Source organism: Ranitomeya imitator, chromosome 9, assembly GCF_032444005.1.
Source record: "Ranitomeya imitator isolate aRanImi1 chromosome 9, aRanImi1.pri, whole genome shotgun sequence".
Lineage (NCBI taxonomy): Eukaryota > Metazoa > Chordata > Amphibia > Anura > Dendrobatidae > Ranitomeya > Ranitomeya imitator.
In genome coordinates this window covers 155527087-155552440 of record NC_091290.1, presented here as the reverse complement: position 1 = coordinate 155552440, position 25354 = coordinate 155527087, and the positions used below count along the sequence as shown (strand labels likewise).

Below are 25354 nucleotides of genomic sequence, written 5' to 3'. Positions count from 1 at the left end.
TGGATGATGTGGGATATTAGGGGTAGTAGTCGGTGTCTCTGGCTGGATGATGTGTGATATTAGGGGTAGTAGTCGGTGGCTCTGGCTGGATGATGTGGGATATTAGGGGTAGTAGTCGGTGTCTCTGGCAGGATGATGTGTGATATTAGTGGTAGTAGTCGGTGGCTCTGGCAGGATGATGTGTGATATTAGGGGTAGTAGTCGGTGTCTCTGGCAGGATGGTGTGGGATATTAGGGGTAGTAGTCGGTGTCTCTGGCAGGATGATGTGTGATATTAGGGGTAGTAGTCGGTGTCTCTGGCAGGATGATGTGTGATATTAGGGGTAGTAGTCGGTGTCTCTGGCAGGATGGTGTGTGATATTAGTGGTAGTAGTCGGTGGCTCTGGCAGGATGATGTGTGATATTAGGGGTAGTAGTCGGTGTCTCTGGCAGGATGATGTGTGATATTAGGGGTAGTAGTCGGTGGCTCTGGCAGGATGATGTGGGATATTAGGGGTAGTAGTCGGTGGCTCTGGCAGGATGGTGTGTGATATTAGGGGTAGTAGTCGGTGGCTCTGGCTGGATGATGTGTGATATTAGGGGTAGTAGTCGGTGGCTCTGGCAGGATGATGTGGGATATTAGGGGTAGTAGTCGGTGTCTCTGGCAGGATGATGTGTGATATTAGGGGTAGTAGTCGGTGTCTCTGGCAGGATGATGTGGGATATTAGGGGTAGTAGTCGGTGGCTCTGGCTGGATGATGTGGGATATTAGGGGTAGTAGTCGGTGGCTCTGGCTGGATGATGTGTGATATTAGGGGTAGTAGTCGGTGTCTCTGGCAGGATGATGTGGGATATTAGGGGTAGTAGTCGGTGGCTCTGGCAGGATGATGTGTGATATTAGGGGTAGTAGTCGGTGGCTCTGGCAGGATGATGTGTGATATTAGGGGTAGTAGTCGGTGTCTCTGGCTGGATGATGTGGGATATTAGGGGTAGTAGTCGGTGGCTCTGGCAGGATGATGTGGGATATTGGGGGTAGTAGTCGGTGGCAGGATGGTGTGGGATATTAGGGGTAGTAGTCGGTGTCTCTGGCAGGATGATGTGTGATATTAGGGGTAGTAGTCGGTGGCTCTGGCAGGATGATGTGGGATATTGGGGGTAGTAGTCGGTGTCTCTGGCAGGATGATGTGTGATATTAGGGGTAGTAGTCGGTGTCTCTGGCTGGATGATGTGGGATATTAGGGGTAGTAGTCGGTGTCTCTGGCAGGATGATGTGTGATATTAGGGGTAGTAGTCGGTGGCTCTGGCAGGATGATGTGTGATATTAGGGGTAGTAGTCGGTGTCTCTGGCAGGATGGTGTGTGATATTAGGGGTAGTAGTCGGTGTCTCTGGCAGGATAGTGTGGGATATTGGGGGTAGTAGTCGGTGGCTCTGGCTGGATGATGTGGGATATTAGGGGTAGTAGTCGGTGGCTCTGGCAGCATGGTGTGGGATATTAGGGGTAGTAGTCCGGTGGCTCTGGCAGGATGATGTGTGATATTAGGGGTAGTAGTCGGTGGCTCTGGCAGGATGATGTGGGATATTAGGGGTAGTAGTCGGTGTCTCTGGCAGGATGATGTGGGATATTAGGGGTAGTAGTCGGTGTCTCTGGCAGGATGATGTGTGATATTAGGGGTAGTAGTCGGTGGCTCTGGCAGGATGATGTGTGATATTAGGGGTAGTAGTCGGTGTCTCTGGCTGGATGATGTGTGATATTAGGGGTAGTAGTCGGTAGCTCTGGCAGGATGATGTGGGATATTAGGGGTAGTAGTCGGTGTCTCTGGCAGGATGGTGTGTGATATTAGGGGTAGTAGTCGGTGGCTCTGGCAGGATGGTGTGTGATATTAGGGGTAGTAGTCGGTGTCTCTGGCAGGATGATGTGTGATATTAGGGGTAGTAGTCGGTGGCTCTGGCAGGATGGTGTGTGATATTAGGGGTAGTAGTCGGTGTCTCTGGCAGGATGATGTGTGATATTAGGGGTAGTAGTCGGTGTCTCTGGCAGGATGATGTGGGATATTAGGGGTAGTAGTCGGTGGCTCTGGCAGGATGATGTGGGATATTAGGGGTAGTAGTCGGTGTCTCTGGCAGGATGATGTGGGATATTAGGGGTAGTAGTCGGTGTCTCTGGCTGGATGATGTGTGATATTAGGGGTAGTAGTCGGTGTCTCTGGCAGGATGATGTGTGATATTAGGGGTAGTAGTCCGGTGGCTCTGGCAGGATGATGTGTGATATTAGGGGTAGTAGTCGTGGCTCTGGCAGGATGATGTGGGATATTAGGGGTAGTAGTCGGTGTCTCTGGCAGGATGATGTGTGATATTAGGGGTAGTAGTCGGTGTCTCTGGCAGGATGATGTGGGATATTAGGGGTAGTAGTCGGTGTCTCTGGCTGGATGATGTGTGATATTAGGGGTAGTAGTCGGTGTCTCTGGCAGGATGATGTGTGATATTAGGGGTAGTAGTCGGTGTCTCTGGCAGGATGATGTGGGATATTAGGGGTAGTAGTCGGTGTCTCTGGCTGGATGATGTGTGATATTAGGGGTAGTAGTCGGTGTCTCTGGCTGGATGATGTGTGATATTAGGGGTAGTAGTCGGTGTCTCTGGCAGGATGATGTGGGATATTAGGGGTAGTAGTCGGTGTCTCTGGCTGGATGATGTGTGATATTAGGGGTAGTAGTCGGTGTCTCTGGCTGGATGATGTGTGATATTAGGGGTAGTAGTCGGTGGCTCTGGCAGGATGATGTGGGATATTAGGGGTAGTAGTCGGTGTCTCTGGCAGGATGATGTGGGATATTAGGGGTAGTAGTCGGTGTCTCTGGCTGGATGATGTGTGATATTAGGGGTAGTAGTCGGTGTCTCTGGCTGGATGATGTGTGATATTAGGGGTAGTAGTCGGTGGCTCTGGCAGGATGATGTGTGATATTAGGGGTAGTAGTCGGTGTCTCTGGCAGGATGATGTGGGATATTAGGGGTAGTAGTCGGTGTCTCTGGCTGGATGATGTGTGATATTAGGGGTAGTAGTCGGTGTCTCTGGCAGGATGATGTGTGATATTAGGGGTAGTAGTCGGTGGCTCTGGCAGGATGGTGTGTGATATTAGGGGTAGTAGTCGGTGTCTCTGGCTGGATGATGTGTGATATTAGGGGTAGTAGTCGGTGTCTCTGGCAGGATGATGTGTGATATTAGGGGTAGTAGTCGGTGTCTCTGGCTGGATGATGTGGGATATTAGGGGTAGTAGTCGGTGTCTCTGGCTGGATGATGTGGGATATTAGGGGTAGTAGTCGGTGTCTCTGGCTGGATGATGTGTGATATTAGGGGTAGTAGTCGGTGGCTCTGGCTGGATGATGTGGGATATTAGGGGTAGTAGTCGGTGGTTCTGGCAGGATGATGTGGGATATTAGGGGTAGTAGTCGGTGGCTCTGGCTGGATGATGTGTGATATTAGGGGTAGTAGTCGGTATCTCTGGCAGGATGATGTGGGATATTAGGGGTAGTAGTCGGTGTCTCTGGCAGGATGATGTGTGATATTAGGGGTAGTAGTCGGTGTCTCTGGCAGGATGATGTGTGATATTAGGGGTAGTAGTCGGTGGCTCTGGCAGGATGATGTGTGATATTAGGGGTAGTAGTCGGTGTCTCTGGCTGGATGATGTGTGATATTAGGGGTAGTAGTCGGTGTCTCTGGCAGGATGATGTGTGATATTAGGGGTAGTAGTCGGTGTCTCTGGCAGGATGATGTGTGATATTAGGGGTAGTAGTCGGTGTCTCTGGCAGGATGATGTGTGATATTAGGGGTAGTAGTCGGTGGCTCTGGCTGGATGATGTGTGATATTAGGGGTAGTAGTCGGTGGCTCTGGCAGGATGATGTGTGATATTAGGGGTAGTAGTCGGTGGCTCTGGCAGGATGATGTGTGATATTAGGGGTAGTAGTCGGTGGCTCTGGCTGGATGATGTGTGATATTAGGGGTAGTAGTCGGTGGCTCTGGCAGGATGATGTGTGATATTAGGGGTAGTAGTCGGTGGCTCTGGCAGGATGATGTGTGATATTAGGGGTAGTAGTCGGTGTCTCTGGCTGGATGATGTGTGATATTAGGGGTAGTAGTCGGTGTCTCTGGCAGGATGATGTGTGATATTAGGGGTAGCAGTCGGTGTCTCTGGCAGGATGATGTGTGATATTAGGGGTAGTAGTCGGTGTCTCTGGCAGGATGATGTGTGATATTAGGGGTAGTAGTCGGTGGCTCTGGCAGGATGATGTGGGATATTAGGGGTAGTAGTCGGTGTCTCTGGCAGGATGATGTGGGATATTAGGGGTAGTAGTCGGTGTCTCTGGCAGGATGATGTGTGATATTAGGGGTAGTAGTCGGTGTCTCTGGCAGGATGGTGTGTGATATTAGGGGTAGTAGTCCGGTGGCTCTGGCAGGATGATGTGTGATATTAGGGGTAGTAGTCGGTGGCTCTGGCAGGATGATGTGTGATATTAGGGGTAGTAGTCCGGTGGCTCTGGCAGGATGATGTGTGATATTAGGGGTAGTAGTCGGTGGCTCTGGCAGGATGATGTGGGATATTAGGGGTAGTAGTCGGTGGCTCTGGCAGGATGATGTGTGATATTAGGGGTAGTAGTCGGTGTCTCTGGCAGGATGATGTGTGATATTAGGGGTAGTAGTCGGTGGCAGGATGGTGTGTGATATTAGGGGTAGTAGTCGGTGTCTCTGGCAGGATGGTGTGGGATATTAGGGGTAGTAGTCGGTGTCTCTGGCAGGATGATGTGTGATATTAGGGGTAGTAGTCGGTGGCTCTGGCAGGATGATGTGTGATATTAGGGGTAGTAGTCGGTGTCTCTGGCAGGATGATGTGGGATATTAGGGGTAGTAGTCGGTGTCTCTGGCAGGATGATGTGTGATATTAGGGGTAGTAGTCGGTGTCTCTGGCAGGATGATGTGTGATATTAGGGGTAGTAGTCGGTGGCAGGATGATGTGGGATATTAGTGGTAGTAGTCGGTGTCTCTGGCAGGATGATGTGTGATATTAGGGGTAGTAGTCGGTGGCTCTGGCAGGATGATGTGTGATATTAGGGGTAGTAGTCGGTGTCTCTGGCAGGATGATGTGGGATATTAGGGGTAGTAGTCGGTGTCTCTGGCAGGATGATGTGTGATATTAGGGGTAGTAGTCGGTGTCTCTGGCAGGATGATGTGTGATATTAGGGGTAGTAGTCGGTGGCAGGATGATGTGGGATATTAGGGGTAGTAGTCGGTAGCTCTGGCAGGATGATGTGTGATATTAGGGGTAGTAGTCGGTGTCTCTGGCAGGATGGTGTGGGATATTAGGGGTAGTAGTCGGTGGCTCTGGCAGGATGATGTGGGATATTAGGGGTAGTAGTCGGTGTCTCTGGCAGGATGATGTGGGATATTAGGGGTAGTAGTCGGTGTCTCTGGCAGGATGATGTGTGATATTAGGGGTAGTAGTCGGTGTCTCTGGCAGGATGATGTGTGATATTAGGGGTAGTAGTCGGTGGCAGGATGATGTGGGATATTAGTGGTAGTAGTCGGTGGCTCTGGCAGGATGATGTGGGATATTAGGGGTAGTAGTCGGTGTCTCTGGCAGGATGATGTGGGATATTAGGGGTAGTAGTCGGTGTCTCTGGCAGGATGATGTGGGATATTAGGGGTAGTAGTCGGTGGCTCTGGCAGGATGATGTGGGATATTGGGGGTAGTAGTCGGTGTCTCTGGCAGGATGGTGTGGGATATTGGGGGTAGTAGTCGGTGGCAGGATGGTGTGGGATGGCGGTGAGGAGGAGTCCTGGCGGTGGGCGGTGCTGGTGCTGATGCTGCGGCTCCTGAGATGTTTTCCTCCCTGCTCTCTCTGTGGCACGGGGAGGAGAGAGGTGAGTGTGCGGCTGTGATGGCGGCTGCCGGTGGATGGACGTGATGAGCTGTGTGGACGGTAATCACCCTGGCAGCTATTGCAGATGCTGAGGATGCCGGCACCGGCTGCAGCTTCTCACTGATCTGACACTTCTGGGGATGACATGGAGCGTGAGTCAGCAGCACGCGGCCCCCGGCCTCTGCTCACTAGGACACCACTGCTAGAACTGTGATCCCTGAATGAGGAGCACACCCTTTCCTGGCCCTGGTGGGGCGCACCCCCTTTCCTGGGCCGTGCCTGGCGTGGGGTATACCCCCTTTCCTGGGCACTACCTGGCGTGGGGCGCACCTCCTTTTCTTTACTGGGCACTACCTGGCGTGGGGCGCACCTCCTTTTCTTTCCTGGGCACTACCTGGCGTGGGGCGCACCTCCTTTTCTTTCCTGGGCCCTGCCTGGCGTGGGGTAAACCCCCTTTCCTGGGCCGTGCCTGGCGTGGGGTAAACCCCCTTTCCTGGGCCGTGCCTGTCATGGGGCACACCTCCTTTTCTTTCCTGGGCACTGCCTGGTGTGGGGCACACCTCCTTTTCTTTCCTGGGCACTGCCTGGTGTGGGGCGCACTTCCTTTCCTTTCCTGGTCCGGCTCTGGCAACTGGGGTGGGAGCACCTCCTTTCCTTTCCTGGGCCGTACCTGGCGTGGGGTGCACCCCCTTTCCTAGGCACTGCCTGGTGTGGAGCGCACCTCCTTTCCTTTCCTGGGCCCTGCCTGACGTGGGGCGCACCTCCTTTTCTTTCCTGGGCACTACCTGGCGTGGGGAGCACCTCCTTTCCTGGGCCATGCCTGGTGTGGGGTGCACCTCCTTTCCTGGGCCCTGCCTGGCGTGGGTCGCACCTCCTTTTCTTTCCTGGGCACTGCCTAGTGTGGGGCGCACCTCCTTTCCTTTACTGGGCCCTGCCTGGCGTGGGTCGCACCTCCTTTCCTTTACTGGGCCCTGCCTGGCGTGGGGAGCACCTCCTTTCCTGGGCCATGCCTGGTGTGGGGCGCACCTCCTTTCCTGGGCCCTGCCTGGCGTGGGTCGCACCTCCTTTTCTTTCCTGGGCACTACCTGGCGTGGGGAGCACCTCCTTTTCTTTCCTGGGCACTGCATAGTGTGGGGCGCACCTCCTTTCCTTTACTGGGCCCTGCCTGGCGTGGGGCGCACCCCCTTTCCTGGTCTGGCTCTGGCAACTGGGGTGGGAGCACCTCCTTTCTTGGCCCAGCCCTGGCGAGGCCATCCATACTACAGCAGTAGATGTCCAGTGCACGCCACCATGGAGGAGAACCACATATCTTCCATCCTGACGCACTGCGAACCTCCTATCTGCGACCACACACAATAGAATTGTCATCTGGCGCCATCGATTTCCCGGTTAACAAACCTCCACCTAGCACCTCTATGGTGTCCTGTCGGGGGGGATTGGAGGGCGGGGGGTTGTATTGATCAGGTTCTCTTCAGTAGGTGCGATTGTTTTATTCTCATGCAAGTAAGCCCTCTCCACTGGTTTCTGGCTGCTGCTTTCCCCCTATTTGCTGGACTGACCCTTACGAGGTCGTAGACTCAAGACATCTTCACCTGAATCCAAACCGAGAGTCCTGAACACTGTCGCAAAAACAGCCACGCAATGGAGGTGGAGTGCGCCCTGGAGGAGGTGGTCTCATGTCCTGGTGGTGCGCCAGCCTGACACGTATGTCCTGGTGGTGCGCCAGCCTGACACGTATGTCCTGGTGGTGCGCCAGCCTGACACGTATGTCCTGGTGGTGCGCCAGCCTGACACGTATGTCCTGGTGGTGCGCCAGCCTGGCACGTATGTCCTGGTGGTGCGCCAGCCTGGCACGTATGTCCTGGTGGTGCGCCAGCCTGGCACGTATGTCCTGGTGGTGCGCCAGCCTGGCACGTATGTCCTGGTGGTGCGCCAGCCTGACACGTATGTCCTGGTGGTGCGCCAGCCTGACACGTATGTCCTGGTGGTGCGCCAGCCTGACACGTATGTCCTGGTGGTGCGCCAGCCTGACACGTATGTCCTGGTGGTGCGCCAGCCTGACACGTATGTCCTGGTGGTGCGCCAGCCTGACAGGTATGTCCTGGTGGTGCGCCAGCCTGACACGTATGTCCTGGTGGTGCGCCAGCCTGGCACGTATGTCCTGGTGGTGCGCCAGCCTGGCACGTATGTCCTGGTGGTGCGCCAGCCTGGCACGTATGTCCTGGTGGTGCGCCAGCCTGGCACGTATGTCCTGGTGGTGCGCCAGCCTGACACGTATGTCCTGGTGGTGCGCCAGCCTGACACGTATGTCCTGGTGGTGCGCCAGCCTGACACGTATGTCCTGGTGGTGCGCCAGCCTGACAGGTATGTCCTGGTGGTGCGCCAGCCTGACAGGTATGTCCTGGTGGTGCGCCAGCCTGACAGGTATGTCCTGGTGGTGCGCCAGCCTGACAGGTATGTCCTGGTGGTGCGCCAGCCTGACACGTATGTCCTGGTGGTGCGCCAGCCTGACACGTATGTCCTGGTGGTGCGCCAGCCTGACACGTATGTCCTGGTGGTGCGCCAGCCTGACACGTATGTCCTGGTGGTGCGCCAGCCTGACACGTATGTCCTGGTGGTGCGCCAGCCTGACACGTATGTCCTGGTGGTGCGCCAGCCTGACACGTATGTCCTGGTGGTGCGCCAGCCTGACAGGTATGTCCTGGTGGTGCGCCAGCCTGACAGGTATGTCCTGGTGGTGCGCCAGCCTGGCACGTATGTCCTGGTGGTGCGCCAGCCTGGCACGTATGTCCTGGTGGTGCGCCAGCCTGACACGTATGTCCTGGTGGTGCGCCAGCCTGACACGTATGTCCTGGTGGTGCGCCAGCCTGACACGTATGTCCTGGTGGTGCGCCAGCCTGACACGTATGTCCTGGTGGTGCGCCAGCCTGACAGGTATGTCCTGGTGGTGCGCCAGCCTGACAGGTATGTCCTGGTGGTGCGCCAGCCTGGCACGTATGTCCTGGTGGTGCGCCAGCCTGGCACGTATGTCCTGGTGGTGCGCCAGCCTGACACGTATGTCCTGGTGGTGCGCCAGCCTGACACGTATGTCCTGGTGGTGCGCCAGCCTGACACGTATGTCCTGGTGGTGCGCCAGCCTGACACGTATGTCCTGGTGGTGCGCCAGCCTGACACGTATGTCCTGGTGGTGCGCCTTCAGGGCTGCAGAAATATTTAGCAGAGATCGCGGCCATCAAGGAGAATAGTGTGATGGAGTCTGGGGGAGTCCACCACCAGCAGCCATTGTACCTGAACTGGGGTTATTTCTGGCAGTGCTGTCTGCAGGATGCTGGGAATTCTCTGCTGTTTTTGCCTCTACAGATGAGTTGTACCATCTGATCATTTTCAGGTTTGCTGCTGCTGCCAGAATTCAGCCTTTCTGGAATGAGTGAACTTCGGTTTCCTGAAGAGAAGCCTCTACTGAGAGGACAGGACACAGAGATGGTGAGTGTCGCCTCCGCTGCTGCCACCTGTGTTCACCTGCACCCGTATCGGATTCCTAGCGTTCAGGGGGCAGCTGCACTGCAGCAGCCCCAAATACTACAAAGGACCCCGGCCTCAGTGTCCTCACCTGATGCTTTCACAAACAGCACCTACACCAGATCACACGGGCCCGGTTCCCCTCCGCTGTCTTCTGCCCGTTCCCCTCCGCTGTCTTCTGCCCGGTTTCCCTCCGCTGTCTTCTGCCCGGTTCCCCTCCGCTGTCTTCTGCCCGTTCCCCTCCTCTGTCTTCTGCGCCCGGTCCCCTCCAATGTCTTCTGCCCGGTTCCCCTCCTCTGTCTTCTGCCCGTTCCCCTCCTCTGTCTTCTGCCCGTTCCCCTCCTCTGTCTTCTGCGCCCGTTCCCCTCCGCTGTCTTCTGCCCGGTTCCCCTCCGCTGTCTTCTGCCCGTTCCCCTCCTCTGTCTTCTGCGCCCGGTCCCCTCCAATGTCTTCTGCCCGGTTCCCCTCCTCTGTCTTCTGCCCGTTCCCCTCCGCTGTCTTCTGCCCGCTTCCCCTCCGCTGTCTTCTGCCCGCTTCCCCTCCACTGTCTTCTGCCCGTTCCCCTCCGCTGTCTTCTGCCCGGTTCCCCTCCGCTGTCTTCTGCCCGGTTCCCCTCCGCTGTCTTCTGCCCGGTTCCCCTCCGCTGTCTTCTGCCCGGTTCCCCTCTGCTGTCTTCTGCCCGGTTCCCCTCCGCTGTCTTCTGCCCGCTTCCCCTCCGCTGTCTTCTGCCCGGTTCCCCTCCTCTGTCTTCTGCCCGGTTCCCCTCCGCTGTCTTCTGCGCCCGGTCCCCTCCGCTGTCTTCTGCCCGCTTCCCCTCCGCTGTCTTCTGCCCGCTTCCCCTCCGCTGTCTTCTGCCCGGTTCCCCTCCGCTGTCTTCTGCCCGGTTCCCCTCCGCTGTCTTCTGCCCGGTGCCCTCCGCTGTCTTCTGCCCGGTTCCCCTCCGCTGTCTTCTGCCCGGTTCCCCTCCTCTGTCTTCTGCCCGGTTCCCCTCCGCTGTCTTCTGCCCGGTTCCCCTCCGCTGTCTTCTGCCCGGTTCCCCTCCGCTGTCTTCTGCCCGGTTCCCCTCCGCTGTCTTCTGCCCGGTTCCCCTCCGCTGTCTTCTGCCCGGTTCCCCTCTGCTGTCTTCTGCCCGGTTCCCCTCCGCTGTCTTCTGCCCGCTTCCCCTCCGCTGTCTTCTGCCCGGTTCCCCTCCGCTGTCTTCTGCCCGGTTCCCCTCCGCTGTCTTCTGCCCGGTTCCCCTCCGCTGTCTTCTGCCCGGTGCCCTCCGCTGTCTTCTGCCCGGTTCCCCTCCGCTGTCTTCTGCCCGGTTCCCCTCCTCTGTCTTCTGCCCGGTTCCCCTCCGCTGTCTTCTGCCCGGTTCCCCTCCGCTGTCTTCTGCCCGGTTCCCCTCCGCTGTCTTCTGCCCGGTTCCCCTCCGCTGTCTTCTGCCCGGTTCCCCTCCGCTGTCTTCTGCCCGGTTCCCCTCCGCTGTCTTCTGCCCGGTTCCCCTCCGCTGTCTTCTGCCCGGTTCCCCTCCGCTGTCTTCTGCCCGGTTCCCCTCCGCTGTCTTCTGCCCGGTTCCCCTCCTCTGTCTTCTGCGCCCGGTCCCCTCCAATGTCTTCTGCCCGGTTCCCCTCCTCTGTCTTCTGCCCGCTTCCCCTCCGCTGTCTTCTGCCCGGTTCCCCTCCGCTGTCTTCTGCCCGGTTCCCCTCCGCTGTCTTCTGCCCGGTTCCCCTCCGCTGTCTTCTGCCCGGTTCCCCTCCGCTGTCTTCTGCCCGGTTCCCCTCCGCTGTCTTCTGCCCGGTTCCCCTCCGCTGTCTTCTGCCCGGTTCCCCTCCGCTGTCTTTTGCCCGGTTCCCCTCCGCTGTCCTCGCCTACAACGGATCACAACTCTGGCCGTCTTTCTGTCAATATTCTTTACATTTTCTTAGATTGGATTTCTCGGTTGTGAGCGGAGATTGTCTTTTTTCTTTTCTGACTGCAGGAGCCTGCGGACACCTTCCTATCTGGAGCCGACACCGACTGGAAGGTAAACTGAAAACTACTGTCCTTCACAGTTCTCAGCTGATAAGATCTAATGATTTTCTTCTGGTGTCTTCAGATATACTACACCTGAATGTGTATTATGCCAATGGGCTCCGGTATAGGTGACTGTGTTATACCGGGGGGCTCTGGTACAGGTGACTGTGTTATGGCGGGGGCAAGGGGATGCAGACGACTGCTATATGGGCGGTGTCTGGCTGCGAGCAGATGATGGCTGCATGGGCGGTGTCTGGCTGTGGGCAGATGATGGCTGTATGGGCGTTGTCTGGCTGCGAGCAGATGATGGCTGTATGGGCGGTGTGTGGCTGTGGGCAGATGATGGCTGTATGGGCGGTGTCTGGCTGTGGGCAGATGATGGCTGTATGGGCGGTGTGTGGCTGTGGGCAGATGATGGCTGTATGGGCGGTGTGTGGCTGTGGGAAGATGATGGCTGTATGGGCGGTGTGTGGCTGTGGGCAGATGATGGCTGTATGGGCGGTGTGTGGCTGTGGGCAGATGATGGCTGTATGGGCGGTGTGTGGCTGTGGGCAGATGATGGCTGTATGGGCGGTGTGTGGCTGTGGGCAGATGATGGCTGTATGGGCGGTGTGTGGCTGTGGGCAGATAATGGCTGTATGGGTGGTGTGTGGCTGCGGGCAGATGATGGCTGTATGGGTGGTGTGTGGCTGTGGGCAGATGATTGCTGTATGGGTGGTGTCTGGCTGCGGGCAGATGATGGCTGTATGGGCGGTGTGTGGCTGTGGGCAGATGATTGCTGTATGGGTGGTGTGTGGCTGTGGGCAGATGATGGCTGTATGGGTGGTGTGTGGCTGTGGGAAGATGATGGCTGTATGGGCGGTGTGTGGCTGTGGGCAGATGATGGCTGTATGGGTGGTGTGTGGCTGTGGGAAGATGATGGCTGTATGGGCGGTGTGTGGCTGTGGGCAGATGATGGCTGTATGGGTGGTGTGTGGCTGTGGGAAGATGATGGCTGTATGGGCGGTGTGTGGCTGTGGGCAGATAATGGCTGTATGGGTGGTGTGTGGCTGCGGGCAGATGATGGCTGTATGGGTGGTGTGTGGCTGTGGGCAGATGATTGCTGTATGGGTGGTGTCTGGCTGCGGGCAGATGATGGCTGTATGGGCGGTGTGTGGCTGTGGGCAGATGATGGCTGTATGGGTGGTGTGTGGCTGCTGTATTGGCGTCAATGAGGACCATCTTGCCACTTTTGTGGGGTGAGCTATTCTTAGTCTTGCCTGACGTACTATTCCTTTCTTCAGTCCATGGATGTGAGATGTTGTTTGGTGTCAGTGTCCAGTGCCACTTGTATGGTAATTAGTGAAATGGCTGCTGGTTACTAATGGCATCGGCCTCCTGCTGAGTATTAGTCTGCATAAGTCGGAGGGCATTTATGCAGTCTATTTGCACCAGCATACAATGAGGTAGCAGCTATAATTATTAGTGATGGGCGAGCACTAAAATGCTCGGGTCAAGCAGATTGGAATACTCGGGTACTCGGTCAGAACAACGAGCCCAATGTAACTCTATGGGAGACCTGAGTATTTTTACCGCGATCCCCCCGGGGGTCCTTTTAAGGTCTAAAAACGTTTGAAAATGAAGGAAACACTGCTCAAATGACACAGGGACCTCATGGGGATCGCCCCTGGAAGCATTCCTGACTCCTAGCTCACAGCTTTAATCATTTTTTCCGAGATTCTGCCATTTTTCCCGGTGCCACAAAAAAACACATGAAAACGGAACCAAAACGGGTTTTCCTGGGATATATGTTAAGGTCCATCCTTTGCAGGTTAATGACTTGCCCGTAAGGCCAAATAATTAACCCCAGACCCAAAAATTCCTCTCCCACTTGGGCTTAGTTCAGACGCAGCGTTTTTGATGCATTTTTCAACTTTAACATTGCTTTCAACCACTACAGATTCATTCACTGGGAAATGTCACTGTATGTAACCCCCCTAGCCGGCCTTGTGGTGTGTGACACATACGCAGACCCATCTTGTTTCATGTATGAAGGAGGGGCTCTTGAAGTCACAGAGCCTATTTGTACTGGTGCATCAGGCGGCATTAATCTTCTTAAAGGGCCATTATTAAACAGTGGGTCTCCTAAGCTGTTGTAGCCTATGCTGTGAGTGGATGGGCTGCCAAGAATTACAACACACCGCAATACCCCTTTCATAAGATGTCCAGGGGGGACTCCTGAAAAAATGTTGCATTGAATTAAAGGCCTGCCCTGCTACCAATTCATATGCACTCCAGTAAGCCTTTGAACCCACATAGTGGATGGGCCCAGGAAAATCCACTTCACAATATGCATTTTGTGCTCCCGTACTCCTTGGTTTTACACATTGGCAGGAGGGCCAGCCCTGCTGCCGAGTCATACGCACCCCATTAGGCCTTGGAACCCACATACTGGATGGGCCCAGGAAAATCCACTCGTATTTTTTAATGGTATGATTTTTCCCTCTTTGCACAATTATTTACAGAAGAATTTGGCAATTTTATTTGACATGTTTTTAACACTAAGGTTCAGAGACGGCTTTAAAAAAGGCAAATACTTGCAATATAAGGCAATTTTATTGCAAACTACAAAATTCGAGGAATAGTATGATTGAATAGTGTGAGTACGTACACTTTTGTATGTGTTAACATACAAAGGTTAATATGTACATATAAGGATTAAGTAAATATAGTGATTACGTATATATGAAGATTAACTACATACAGTATAGTTACATCATCAACAAGAGGCTTTTAAACATCATCCATCTGGAATATCAGAGAAGCAACACCAAGACAGAGAACCCCTGGGATATTACCTACACTGCATGGGCGTCCCCAATTATGCAGGTATCAGCACACTGTACATGTACAGGTACCCCAGTTTTTGCATCTGTCTTAGTCATATTTCTCTGGTCTTATATAGTGATTTACACTATGTAGTAACTCTAGTTTCACCCAGACCTTCAAGTGGCCACTTTTCATGGTTGGATGAAACTGAGATATCATGGAGTCATCAGAGGAGGGGCCATAAACCCCTAGAAAATAAAAGCCACAAGGATTTAGATCAAACCACCACCGGCAGAGTTTCAGTAAACCTTAATGTTTTACAATGACAAACAGCAAACATACAGAGGCTTAGAACTGTTTGTGAAGTGAATAAACAAACATTTCTCAAGATTGTGTCACTATGGGCATTGTCTGTCACATCTGTAAATGTTTTACAAGAAATGCAGCTATGTGATTGATGAATGCATTCTGTATACAGTATTTCAATCTTGTTTACAAATCGCCATTTGTATATTCGCCATTTGTACATTTGAGGCAGACCAAGTTAAGGCTCGCAAGGAGAGAAACAAATATAGTGAACAAAGCTATATTTTTAATTAACTACTGAGGCAAAGTAACAGCATTGCTTTATCAAATTTATATGAAGTGTATTGTGTCCAATGTGAGCAACCAGGCAACACAAAAAGGAGGTTTTCAGGTGAGCTCTTTAAGGTACACAAATGTTAGGAAGTCTTTGCCAACAAGGGTGTGGTTTCACCAGTGGGGGGTACCTTTTGTAAAAATAGACTATTGCCATCACAGCCCCCCTTGACCAAACTTCACAGGCCTATAACAGTACAAAGCACGTTCACCTTGGTGATCTAGTGGCAGATAAACAAGAGACATTACAGGAGACAGAGGTAAGAAGTAGGCCCAATGGAATGCCATGCCCAATTCCCCAATGTGGGGTCCTTTTTGGACTTAAAAATATAATGCCATCACAGTCCACTTGCCCAAAAATCACCGGCCTATAACAGTACTGAGCACGTACACCCTGGTCATGTCGTCGGAGATAAGGAAGAGATTGCAGGAGACAGAGTTAAGAATTAGGGCCAAAGTAGTGGTGTCGGCCTCTGAGACTTTTAATGCAGTGCATGATCTGCCAAACAATTCCCCAATTGGGGTACCTTTTTTAAAAATACACTAGTGCCATCACATGCCCCTAGCCCAAACTTCAACGGCCTATAACAGTAATGAGCACGTTCACCCTGGTGATCTAGTGGCCGGTACATTTTAGATTGCAGAAGACCAAGTTAAGTTGGCCCAATGTATTATCATGCCCAATTCCCCAATGTGTTGTCCTTTTTAAAAAAAATAAGACTGCCATCACCGCACCCTTGGCCAAAATGCTCCGTACAGACCACCTTCACCCTGGTGATATAGTGGTTCTGAATGAGGAGGATGAGGATAAGGAGGAGGATAAAAACAAACAGACCAAATCTGGAAGCGTATACCCATTTGTGGCTGAGAAGAGGTGCATGAGAATACGCCTCACCAAAACAGAGGATGTATTAGAGGTTATGTTTCGCTGTTTTCACTTGGTGGTCTACAGAAGTCTTTCCCAATCCAGGCCTTGTTCATTTTTATAAGAGTCAGCCTGTCAGCATTTTCAGTTGACAGGCGGATGCGCTTATCTGTGATAATTCCACCAGCAGCACTAAAAACCCTCTCTGACAGAACGCTAGCAGCAGGGCAGGCTAGGACCTCCATGGCGTAGAGAACCAGTTCATGCCACGTGTCCAGCTTGGATACCCAATAATTAAAAGGCACAGAGGAATCACGGAGGACGTTTGTACGCTCTGCAAGGTACTCCCTCACCATCTTCCCAAACATTGCATTTCTTGTGACAGCACCCCTTGCCTCTGTGCCGCCATGATGGGAGGGTCTGAGAAAACTGTCCCAGAACTTGGCCATTGTTCCCCTGCCTGAGCTGGATTGTACTTCTGTCTCTCTCGCTTGGAGTCCTTGGTTGTACAACAAACTCTGACATCTGCTGCCAGCGTTCTCACATGGGAATTTTCTAAGTAATTCCACTACAAGGGCCCTGTGGTACTGCAACATTTTAGTACACCTCTCTGCCTCAGGTAGAAGAGATTAAAAGTTCTCCTTGTAGCGTTGGTCTAGAAGTATCACCAACCAGTAATGAGTGTCGGCCAAAATTTTGATAATCCGAGGGTCACGTGAAATGCAGCACAACATAAAGTCAGCCATGCGTGCCAGACTGCTAACAGGCAAGACTTCCGTGTCCTCACCAACATGTTTGCATGTTTTAGCATCACAGTGTGCTGCCTTATTTATTTCACTCACCAACAGGACGACTGACCATGCTGTCCTCCTCCTCCTCCCTGTCCTCAGGCCATCCCCGCTGAACAGCAGCTAATACAGATGTGTTTGTAGTATCGTCTATAGCGCATGAAAGTAGCTCCTGTTCTTCCTTTTCCTCCTCCTCATTGCCTACCAATCCACGTTGAGAAGACATGAGGCTGGGCTGAGTGTAATCCCCCATGTCCATATCCTTGTGCTCCGCCTGCAATACATCCTCTTTGATTGTGAGCAGAGAGTTTTTCAGAACGCTGAGAAGCGGGATAGTGATGCTAATTATGGCATCATCGCCGCTCACCATCTTGGTGCAGTCCTCAAAGTTTTGGAGGATGTTACATATGTCTGACATCCATGTCCACTCCTGAGGTCTTAAGTGTGGAGTCTGACCGGAAATTTGACGGCCTTGTTGATGTTGGTAGCCAACCACGGCTCTCTTCTGCTCACAAATCCTTTCAAACATATGCAACGTAGAGTTCCAGCTCGTGGGGACATCACACAACAGTCGGTGAGCTGGAAGCTGAAACCGCTGCTGAAGCACGGCAAGAGTGGCTGAAGCTGTAGTTGACTCTTCAGAGTGTCCAAGTGTGGGATCAGTTGTCTCAGGGCACACGGCATAGTGGGAGGAAGGAGGATCAGGGTGAGGAATATCCTGGCCACACTCACGGCTACTCAGACTTGACCGTGTGGAAGACAAGGTGGTGGTGGTGGCTAAGTGACTGGAAGCATTATCCACTATCCAACCAACAACCGTTTCACACTGCTCTGGCTTCAATAGTAGTGTGCTGCGGTCCCCTAGAAGGTCGAGCGAGAAGATGTGGGTCTTTGTTGTTGCCCACGGTCTCATCCTCTGGGTGCACCATCAGCATCAGCATCCTCTGGGTGCACCATCAGCTCAACACAAATGTCTTTATTAGTAGCGAAATAATATGTGATCAGTATGCCTGCAAATCTACAATTTGTCAAATCCAAACACCAGGCAGGCCTCAGCCTGACCTAACAGACTGTATTCAATTTTTTCTTTCAAAGGTAATTTATGCTAAATAGTGCTGTATAGAATTAGAGTATCACACAGCCAAAAAATAAGTACACCGGCTTCCAATGCCCAAACGTAGAGCACAGAGATATATGACGGCTGTAACGGAAATACCACACTGGCAAATCTGTGGCCTTTCAATTTTTTGGGATGCTAAATAGCGTTGTATAGAATTTGAGTATCACACAGCCACAAAGTAAGTACACCGGCCTCCAATGACCAAACTTGGAGCACAGAAATATGAGGCCTTTTTCTGTGAATTTAAAACACCAAAAAAAAAAAAAAAAAAAAAAAGGCACAAGTGTAGCACACACAACTATGCTACGTATGCCTGAAAAACGATCACTATAATGGGATGCATTAAAAGAGGCATAGATGCTCATGAGGAGAACATAATTTTACCTCTATACAAGTCACTAGTTCGACCACACTTAGAATACTGTGCACAGTTCTGGTCTCCGGTGTATAAGAAAGACATAGCTGAACTGGAGCGGGTACAGAGAAGAGCGACCAAGGTTATTAGAGGACTGGGGGGTCTGCAATACCAAGATAGATTATTACACTTGGGGCTATTTAGTTTGGAAAAACGAAGACTAAGGGGTGATCTTATGTTAATGTATAAATATATGAGGGGACAGTACAAAGACCTTTCTGATGATCTTTATAATCATAGACCTGAGACAGGGACAAGGGGGCATCCTCTACGTCTGGAGGTAAGAAGGTTTAGGCATAATAACAGACGCGGATTCTTTACTGTAAGAGCAGTGAGACTATGGAACTCTCTGCCGTACGATGTTGTAATGAGTGATTCACTACTTAAATTTAAGAGGGGACTGGATACCTTTCTGGAAAAGTATAATGTTACAGGGTATATACACTAGATTCCTTGATAGGGCGTTGATCCAGGGAACTAGTCTGATTGCCGTATGTGGAGGCGGGAAGGAATTTTTTTCCCCAATGTGGAGCTTACTCTTTGCCACATGGGTTTTTTTTGCCTTCCTCTGGATCAACATGTTAGGGCATGTTAGGTTAGGCTATGGGTTGAACTAGATGGACTTAATGTCTTCCTTCATCCTTAATAACTGTTAGGCCGGGTTCACATTGCGCTAGGGCAGTCCTTCTAACAGACACGTTTTTAAGTAGGCAAAACGCAATGTAACGGACATTGTAACGCACCCATAGACTTACATTTGTATGACGCATCGTAACGCTTGTCAAAATTGGCATGCGTTTGCAACATTCCGTTTTTTTTATGACGTACCTTCTAATGCGGCCTGCAGCGTTTTCAGGTCCGGTCAAGCTAACGCAAGATTAACGGAAGCGCTAATTCTGCCATTGAAGTCTATTGCTAACGAAGCCAAACGCAAATCAAGCAAAATGTCCAAATGAAACCATGCGTTGGATTGCGTTAATGAGGCTAGTCCATGTGGTCATGTGACAGGAAATATGATTTCAGCCATTTTCTCATCCTTCACATGTGAGAGCAGAATACCAAAGGTCTCAATGGACATCCGTAGATAGCGTTAGAATTTAAAGGGATGATCCCGAAGCTGAACATACAGGGTGTGAAAGGCACCATATGTATTTCATAAAAAAATTCACTTCTTGGATCCAATATCTTCTTCGGGAAATGCGCCTTCTCCGCCGAATTCGCAACTGCATCAAGCGAAATCTAACAAGCTCAGACCAAACATCTTCCTAGCAGAAGTTCACTCAATGCTTTCAAAATGGAGAATGTTTTCCATACACCCCCAACGCTGACAAAAGAGCAAAAAAAAAAAGAGAGCAGCTTTATTGACAGTGCCTGAAGGCAGACAAACGGATGCTTCACGAACGGACATGAAAATGACATAACGCAGTCACGTGCGCTAACGCAAGCATTAACGTGAAGCCAAATTTTCACCAAATTTGGCTCACTTTTGTACATGCATTTAACGGATCCGTTAAACGGATTGTACTAAACGCAATGTGAACCTAGCCTTACTATGTTATATTCGGGATGATGCTGTACGGCCCAGCCAATCACTGCATGACCACAACAAAGATGGCTGCAGTGTTTCATGGCCTGGCAGACAATCCCTGCACCGTCTCGAAAGTCCGCCAAAACTGCTGGGTGGTGACTGCAGTTACCGCCGAATAATCCCGGAAATGCTTGCTGCTCGCCGAGTACGCCAAGCATAGCGATACTCGGGCGGGTAACAAGTAGTGGAGAGCACATTCGCTCATCACTATAATTATCTATCCCCCACACCCACCAATCTAAAAGAGGCCTGCTTGTGTCACCAGTGTGATTCTACAGGGCTAAAGCCTAGGGACCATGGTTCCAGCTGGTATAATCCAGAACTGCTCCGGTCATATTTGATCCATGGTTTTGTCTGTTGGGATGCCCAGAATGTTGTATAGGATGGCGAAAACCTCCCAGGGTGACCCAGAGGACTTAAACTGTTTGCCAGAATAAAGCTCCAATGTCCGTCTGAAATCTACTGGGTTGCTGCCCAAATCCAGGAGTTGTTGGTCGCATTGTGTCCCAGACCCTCATTCGTGGAGAGGGCTCATCTTATGGAATCTGTTTTGAGAATTCCAGTTCCCCTGGCGCCAGTGCCAGCCTCTACCTCCATTTTGGTCCACCACCAATGATATCATCTCCTCTACAGAGATGTGCCAGTATTTGAGTCCACTGCCAAGGTTGATGAGCACCTGCAAAGTTTTGAGACCCTGATGCTGATGCACCACTTGCCCACAGCTGATTGGGCTAAGTACCTGTGGACTAGTTTGACTGCCTGGACCCAGGATACTGTCCTGTAGCTTGGGCCTCTAGACTGCCTGGACTGTAAGACTATTAAGGGCAACCTTTTTTTTTTCTTTTTTTACTATCATCCTCGAAAGATATCCCACCAAGTTCCGGAGATATTCTTGCCAGTGGGCCTCTTATGTAGAATTTGGCAATCAATTCTGTTGGCACTGCAACCGCTAGCTGTCGTCGGGCTGCCCATTCCGCTGCTACCCACCGGGACATGATTGTGCTTGAGCAATTTATCGAGAAGATGGCCCCAGAAATATGAGGCTGGGTAGCTGACCAGAAGTCCGGCACCTCAGAGCAAGCAGTTCGACTGGTCGACTAGTTTACAGCCAATCCACCTGATATACCCACTGATCCCAGAAGACAATTCAACCAAGCATTCTAGCGGACACCAGCCTCTCAAGTAGGTTATATCGCTTCCCAGCAGAAACCCCACCACGACAAATGTTTACAAACCAGGCTTGTGATTTGTGCAACGCACTGCACTGTTATACGTGTCGCCTCCTTGGACACATAGCCAAAGATTGTCTCCAGGGCCAGGTACCCATGCCTGGAGCCAGTCTCCCTGCCCAGCCACTCAACGTCTGCCAAGACAAGCCATCGGGATTTGAGGGATGCTACCCCTAGGATACACCAGCAGCGGAGGAAGTGATGTACCCTTTACAGACTCTACGTGGGGTTGGCCCCACTCTACGCAAGCCAACCTCCATCGCCACATCCAGCCGGTCAAGGTTGGTAACATCCCAGCTGACTGACTTCAATACACTGGGTCTTTTATCACCCTGGTCAGCCCAAATATTGTCCCCCGCAGAACACCATTTACCAGGCTGCCAAGTGACCATCTTCCTGGGTGTGGGTCAGCGTTTGGATATCCCTCTGGCATGGGTAGTTGGACAGGGGGACCGACCAGGGAAAGTTCGAAGTGGGGCTCATGGACTGCTTCTCCACACCTGTTATTTTAGGAAACGACCTAGGACAAGGGCTGTCCAGTCAGTTTGTCGCAATTTTCACCCGTAACAAAACCAAGCCGCATCGTGATGCGGATCTTTCTTCCACCCTTTCCGAGGACCACCCACATGCCAAGCCTCCAGCATCCTCCTCTGAGCCAGTGGCAGTGAGTACTCCTGACCAGACTGTGGTCATTGACTGGGAGGAGAGCGATTGTAAGAAGTTTGACAGCCCATCTCATGGAACCCACTCTAGAGCTTGTCTACAATACTGCTGCCGACAGGCGAAATACATCAGGGGGAGGTTGTAAAAAATATGGAGATATAATTTCATGTAAATCATTTGTATTCTTTGTGGCACGGGATTATAAAACCCGCTTCAATTTACAGCTATAACTGAAAACCTAGACCCTCTTCAGCGTGCAGCTATCTTAGCTGGAGCGGGATCAAGCCTCAAAGGCTATGAAGGACTGATCTCCCACCTTGACTAGCTCAGAGCAGGCCAAAGGTGTGCTTGAGATAGTCCTACTGAAGCTGCAGACAACTTCTAGAACATTCCAGAAACCATTCCATAAGGAGCTTTAGAGATCCTGTCCTAGCCCTACATTGTGTATATTTCCGAGATCCCCAGAACATGGCGAACACCCACCTGGGTCTCAACCCGTCCTAGCACCAAGGGCTATGGAGATACATACATACATACATACATACATACATACATACATACAATAGTAACCAGATCGCAAAGCTGTGTTTGGTCTTAACGCATAGCAGGATCTCGTCCAGAACCGATGGCGCCAAAACTGCCTTCCTAGGACTATGTATTAAGGAATTATGACCAATCTTAGGTTTTGGAGTTTTTAGCTGTAGAGACGAGGTGAGGGGATTTAGGTTCAGCTTAGAGGGCAGGAGGGGAGTTGCCCAAAGGGGATAAAGGCTAGAGTAAGACCATGTGTACTCTGTTATGCCCAGCGCACATGTGATCGAACATCACCTGGTAATTAACATGATCCATCTGCTTATATCTTTTGTCCTACCACTATTGTATTTGCATATCTGACTTTTGTATACGTGTAACCAACATGTTTATAGTGTATTGTCTAGTGTGCCCTTAAGGCGATTAAATATATAATTTAACCTTGGGCTGCTCTTTTATCTTGATTCCCGAATCCAAGCTTCCATTTCTCGGGTTAACTTTCCATGCTACAGGGGCTGGCTTCTGGTCCCATATAATCCCGTTAACGGTCCGGCCTTATATCTATTGAGGAACTAGTGACAGCACTACCGGGCTGGCAGTGCTTTGTTTCACTGGTAGTAAAAAGGGCCCCTCAGCCTGTCAGGATTGTGAGCAAGTGTGGTGTGACCTCATTAACTCTGTGGGCCAGATCTTGTCACTCCCTAGGCCCAAGTAGAGAAGGGCCTGTATAAAGCTGTACCAAGCTGCCCTTGTGTGTTTCCAGGGGGTGTGGAATATCACATTGGTGACAGTGGGGAGACCGTACCACTTGATCCCTCCGACGTAATAGTCAGGTGGGTTGGGGAAGTGCAGGTTCATCACATGTGGGATTCTGTGTAATCTCTGGCCCAGTTCTAAAGTGAGCTGATTCAGACCACCTGGGAGAAAAAATGTTGTCCGCCCCATGCGTACCACCCCAAAACTAACGGGTTGTGTGAACATTTCAATAGAATGCTCAAGTAGCTCATTAGTCGGTATGTGGAGTCTGATGGAGGGATCTGGGAGAAAAACGTGCAGCAGCTCCTGTTCGCCTACCAATAGGTGCCGCAGGATTCTACGGGGTTCTCTCCTTTTGAATTGCTGTACGGCCGAAAAGTACGAAGGCCGTTGGCGCTAGTAAGAGAGAGTTGGGAGGGCACTTTTCCCACAGAAGAGGTTCCTATTTTAGAGTATGTCCAAAAGTTTAGGGAGAAGATGAGGTAACGACAGTGTAACATCCGTACTGCCAGATTCTGAGAATTTACCTGTGGATAGAAGGTTCTAGTGCCAGTATGCAAAAACAAGCTGCAAACCATGTAGGTGGGTTTGTTCACCATCACCAGGAAATGCGTGTAGACTGACTAGAGCATCGCCTTGGATCGAGCAGGAGTTCGTGAACGGGCCTCTCATGTTAACCAGCTAAAAGCTTATGAGGAAAGGGAAGTCACCAACCTAGCAGTTTGTTGTCCCCCTTTAGATGACTCCGATCTGGACCAGATCGCGGACTTATTGGTGGAATCTAAAAGAGGAATGGGGGTAATGGATGTCCCATTGCGGGAGTGACTTGGTCCATCACAGAAGCAACAATTAACAAAACTGCTTGGAACATATGGCTCCTTGTTCACGAGTCTGCCTGGTCGAACCCCCTTGGTCCAACATCATGTGAACACTTGGGTAGCCGCAGTGGATGATATGATGAATATGGGAGTCATAGCTCCTTCCCACAGCCCATTGGCAGCCAGTGTAGTGTTGGTGCTCAAGAAAGGCAAGTACTCGCTTCTGTGTGGACTATAGGCGACTCAATGAGGTCACCATTAGATGCATGCCCCATGCCTTGGGTGGATGAACTACTGGATAGGCTAGAAGTGTCTCAGTTCATATCTACCATTGACCTAAGCAAGGGATACCGGCAGATCACGCTCACAAAAGAGGCTCAAGAGAAGCCCGTGTTCATCACCCCTTTTTGAAGTCGGTGGTGTTTGTAGACTGTGTACAGTGGGGAAATAAGTATTTGATCCCTTGCTGATTTTGTAAGTTTGCCCACTGACAAAGACATGAACAGTCTATAATTTTAAGGGTAGGTTAATTTTAACATTTAGAGATATAATATCAAAAATAAAATCCAGAAAATCACATTGTATAAATTCTATGAATTTATTTTTCATTTTGCGCTGAGAAATAAGTATTTGATCCCCTCTGACAAACAAGACTTAATGCTGTACCCATATAGATGGGGTAGTGTTGGGGTGTATGTAGATGGATGTAGTGGCAGAGTCTCGGTATGTAGATGGGTGTAGTGTCTGTAGATAGTGTAGTAGGAGTGATGGGATGTATATAGATGGGTTTAGTGGCAGTACCAAGTAAACAATGAAGGACAGCATCCAATCCAGGTGAAAGTGTTCAAAAATGGATTCCTCTATTTGCCAAAGTGCAACGTTTCAACCCACACGGGTCTTTGTCAGTGTTTAGTGGCAGTGTCAGTAGATGCGTGTTGGGGTGTATGTAGATGGATGTAGTTGCAGTGTCTGTAGATGCGGTGTAGTGGGAGTGTTGGGGTGTATGTACAGTACAGACCAAAAGTTTGGACACACCTTCTCATTTAAAGATTTTTCTGTATTTTCATGACTATGAAAAAAAATTGTACATTCCCACTGAAGGCTTCAAAACTATGAATTAACACATGTAGAATTATATACTTCGCAAAAAAGTGTGAAAGAACTGAAATTATGTCTTATATTCTAGGTTCTTCAAAGTAGCCACCTTTTGCTTTGATGACTGCTTTGCACACTCTTGGCATTCTCTTGATGAGCTTCAAGAGGTAGTCACCAGGAATGGTCTTCCAACAATCTTGAAGGAGTTCCCAGAGATGCTTAGCACTTGTTGGCCCTTTTGCCTGCACTCTGCGGTCCAGCTCACCCCAAACCATCTCGATTAGGTTCAGGTCTGGTGACTGTGGAGTCCAGGTCATCTGGCGTAGCCCCCATCACTCTCCTTCTTGGTCAAATAGCCCTTACACAGCCTGGAGGTGTTTGGGGGTCATTGTTCTGTTGAAAAATAAATGATGGTCCAACTAAACACAAACCGGATGGAATAGCATGCCGCTGCAAGATGCTGTGGTAGCCATGCTGGTTCAGTATGCCTTCAATTTTGAGGAAATCCCCAAAAGTGTCACCAGCAAAGCACCGCCACACCATCACACCTCCTCCTCCATGCTTCACGGTGGGAACCAGGCATGTAGAGTCCATCCGTTCACCTTTTCTGCGTCGCACAAAGACACGGTGATTC

At 51.1% G+C, this 25354-nt stretch overlaps 1 protein-coding gene across 8 annotated transcripts in view; it reads left to right on the top strand.

The window, feature by feature from the left end:
• Window positions 1-25354, top strand: part of NDRG4 (NDRG family member 4) — a 257500-nt gene that overhangs the window by 130811 nt on the left and 101335 nt on the right. For 2 of the 8 annotated variants that reach the window (XM_069739591.1, XM_069739587.1), the window contains exons 1-3: window positions 5861-6040; window positions 9277-9371; window positions 11371-11415. In XM_069739591.1, the coding sequence (XP_069595692.1) occupies window positions 6034-6040; window positions 9277-9371; window positions 11371-11415 (147 nt within the window). In that variant the 5' untranslated portion in view covers window positions 5861-6033. Of the gene's footprint in view, window positions 1-5674; window positions 6041-9276; window positions 9372-11370; window positions 11416-25354 lie in introns of those variants that run through there. The other 6 variants (XM_069739584.1, XM_069739583.1, XM_069739588.1 and 3 more) reach the window with 5 other exon arrangements.